The 2,855-nt window shown below is 28.0% G+C and overlaps 1 protein-coding gene across 1 annotated transcript in view; it reads right to left on the bottom strand.

Moving 5' to 3' along the window:
- Positions 1–616: 616 nt before the first annotated feature.
- LOC107006036 (cyclin-D2-2-like) overlaps positions 617–2,855 on the bottom strand; it is a 3,886-nt gene continuing 1,647 nt past the window's right edge. The window contains exons 2-6 of the mRNA XM_027913358.1: positions 2,501–2,587; positions 2,312–2,410; positions 1,696–1,891; positions 1,484–1,608; positions 617–855 (exon numbers count right to left, since the gene is read on the bottom strand). Of these exons, the coding sequence (XP_027769159.1) occupies positions 691–855; positions 1,484–1,608; positions 1,696–1,891; positions 2,312–2,410; positions 2,501–2,587 (672 nt within the window). The 3' untranslated portion in view covers positions 617–690. The remainder of the gene's footprint in view (positions 856–1,483; positions 1,609–1,695; positions 1,892–2,311; positions 2,411–2,500; positions 2,588–2,855) is intronic.

The raw sequence follows: 2,855 nt of genomic DNA on the forward strand, positions 1-2,855 counted from the left end.
TATATATATATATATATCTTGTGTAATTTACATGTATCTAATATATATATTATCTCACTCACCTCTCTCATATCTAGCTCGCCTTTCTCCCTATTTTAGTGTATTTGATAGTAAAAATACATATACTAAGGTGTATCTGATTTAAAATATGACATACAATTACAAATTAGTGACAAAATATGTAATTATTTCAAACTATGATAAAATTAATAAATATGGTAGGAATCTTTGTCTAATTAGATTAGTTTTTCCAATATTTATTGGTTATTCCTTTTACAACTAATGATATAATTTATCATCACACAAATATATTATATATTTCAGATTATAAATTATAAAATCATTTAACTATTAATATTAAAAAAAATTGAAGTTATGAATATAGATTGAGCTTCTGCAAAAGACAAAACTTAAGTCCATAAACAATAACTGATGAATTGATTGATAATAGTTCAAAATTAAGCACACAACTCAACTTATTCCTTCTTATTTTAGCCCTTACTGTTTAATATAGCCCCAAACATAAAACAAAATTAATTACCCTTCTAAAACTTAAAAACAAGAACAATTTATTTAGAGTTTTTTTATTTTTTAAATTTTTTCTAGGTATGAAGAAGTCTAATGTACTCGCATAAAATACTTGACCGCGCTATGCGCAAGCTGTTCTGGACACCACGCGTATCCTTTCACTCATCCATCTAGGGAACTTGGAACTGAATCATCATCACTCATGTCACTTGAACTTGCAACATCCCATACACCTGTTGGACTTGGAGGAACCATAAGAGTTGAGGCACCAAAATCACTTAGCAAAGATGATTCTTTGATCAAATCAACACACTTCTTTACTTTATCCTGTAAAATAATCACAAAGACAAAGGAGAAATCTTTTAACATTTTGATTAAATGTAAAGTTAATCAAGATGAAAGATATAAGATTGAAGAATAATAGAAAATAATCAAATATGTTTTTTTTTAAAAAAGAATTAACCTAAATCGCAGCACGCTCAATCGCTTAAAGTTAAATAACCAACATATGATATAATGTGTATATGTATAGTGGTTTCATCTATTTGATGTTAGGTTAGTGTGCTTTGCATGCTTTTCTCGAAGCTCATATTGAAGCTCGTCGGTCAAGAAATTGCATTCGGCCTTGTGCGACAGGGAGAAATCCTGATCTTCCAATTACGTCAGTACAATATGATAGATGTTTGAATCGCTTTGTGGATTTATACACCCCCAAAAAAGAATGAATAGACACTCAAATGGAAGAATTACGATAGACTATAAGATAGACCCCTAATTAAGGATGCGCTCGCGAAAATAATTAGATCATCAACAGAAACTATAAGAAAGACTCAAATGAATGTTATCATTTCTTTTTAATACTCAAAAAGTAAACAGTGAATTCGATCGAGTACACTACTTATCTAAACACATTTTTTTTTTTGAAGAATTAGCTTTTTAGGGATAACATATTTACCTTTTCTACTTGTTGAATCAAGGTAGATATTGCATCCTCAATGCCACCTGTCTTATTTTTCACCACAACATAAATTGCCACAGCTGCTCCAATCTCAGAAGGCTTGAATTCCAAGAAGTCAATTCCTACATTTAATTTTCACACTCATAAAATTTGAATTACATATTTCATTTTTATATAGCCAAAAATTTTTGCAAGATGAAATTTTTTACCTTTCAATGTTCCTATTATGAGATTAGTAGCTTTAAACATTATAGATTTTGAAGCAATTTGATCACCATCAATCTTCTTAAGAAAATAATCAAAGAATGAGAATGGTGTAACTGCATGCATTCTCCAATTCAATGTTTTCATCACAACAAGCTCCATTCTTTGTATAGTGCTTGCTTCAAACTCAAATTGTGTACCCTCAATCTGTCAATAATCATTACAAATTTAACAACAATTATTAGACAAGTACCCAAAAATTAAATAAAATGACCCCTCTATACACAATTCATGTGTATTACTATCTCTTTTAGTCTATTTAAAAAAAACCACATAACGTGATACTCTTTCTTTTTTAGATAATCCAAAATAATGATATATTCCTTTATTGGTAAGGGTTTATAGTCAGAATAATACTGACTTAATTAAGATCATAATATAAATTTGAACATAGGCTCACATGATATAGCTAAAATCACAAGATTTAATCATATTTTGATACATTATACATATCTTAGATTTAATATCTTAAAAATATTTTATTTTTTTTGACTATTTTTCTTAAATTTTGTACTTAATCAAATTACGACATGTAAATTAAAACGGAGAGTATATATTTACCTGTAAATCTTCAGATAGAGGAACTTCAACCTCTTCCAATTTAGCAGCAATGGACACACATGCTATAGCCAACAATTGAATTGTCCATGCTCTTTCCTCCTATAAAACAAACAAATCATATTAAAATTAATAAAACTTGATGATTAAATGAAGTTAGAATTAATAAAATTTGATGATCAATTAACTTACAGGTAACTCAAAGACAGAAAGAAATCTATCAAGATAGTTCACAGACAAATATAGACACAATGGTCCAAATTTGAAATGTGAATGAACCTGCATATAAATAATTAAGCCACAAATGATTAACATTGATTAGTACTTAATTAAACATTAATTACAAATGAGATTGAAAAACTCTATGTAATAAACGTAAAAAATTCAGCCAAAAAGACACCTTAAAATTTAATGAAGTAGGAAAAAGATAAAAATACATTCAATGTACCAAATTTATATAAAAAGAACAAAAAAATCCTACCAACTCGTATAAAAGGATTTTTCCAATGTAAAGTAAAATCCAAGAATTATATCATTATACCACCCC

Source organism: Solanum pennellii, chromosome 12 (genome assembly GCF_001406875.1).
Source record: "Solanum pennellii chromosome 12, SPENNV200".
Classification (NCBI taxonomy): domain Eukaryota; kingdom Viridiplantae; phylum Streptophyta; class Magnoliopsida; order Solanales; family Solanaceae; genus Solanum; species Solanum pennellii.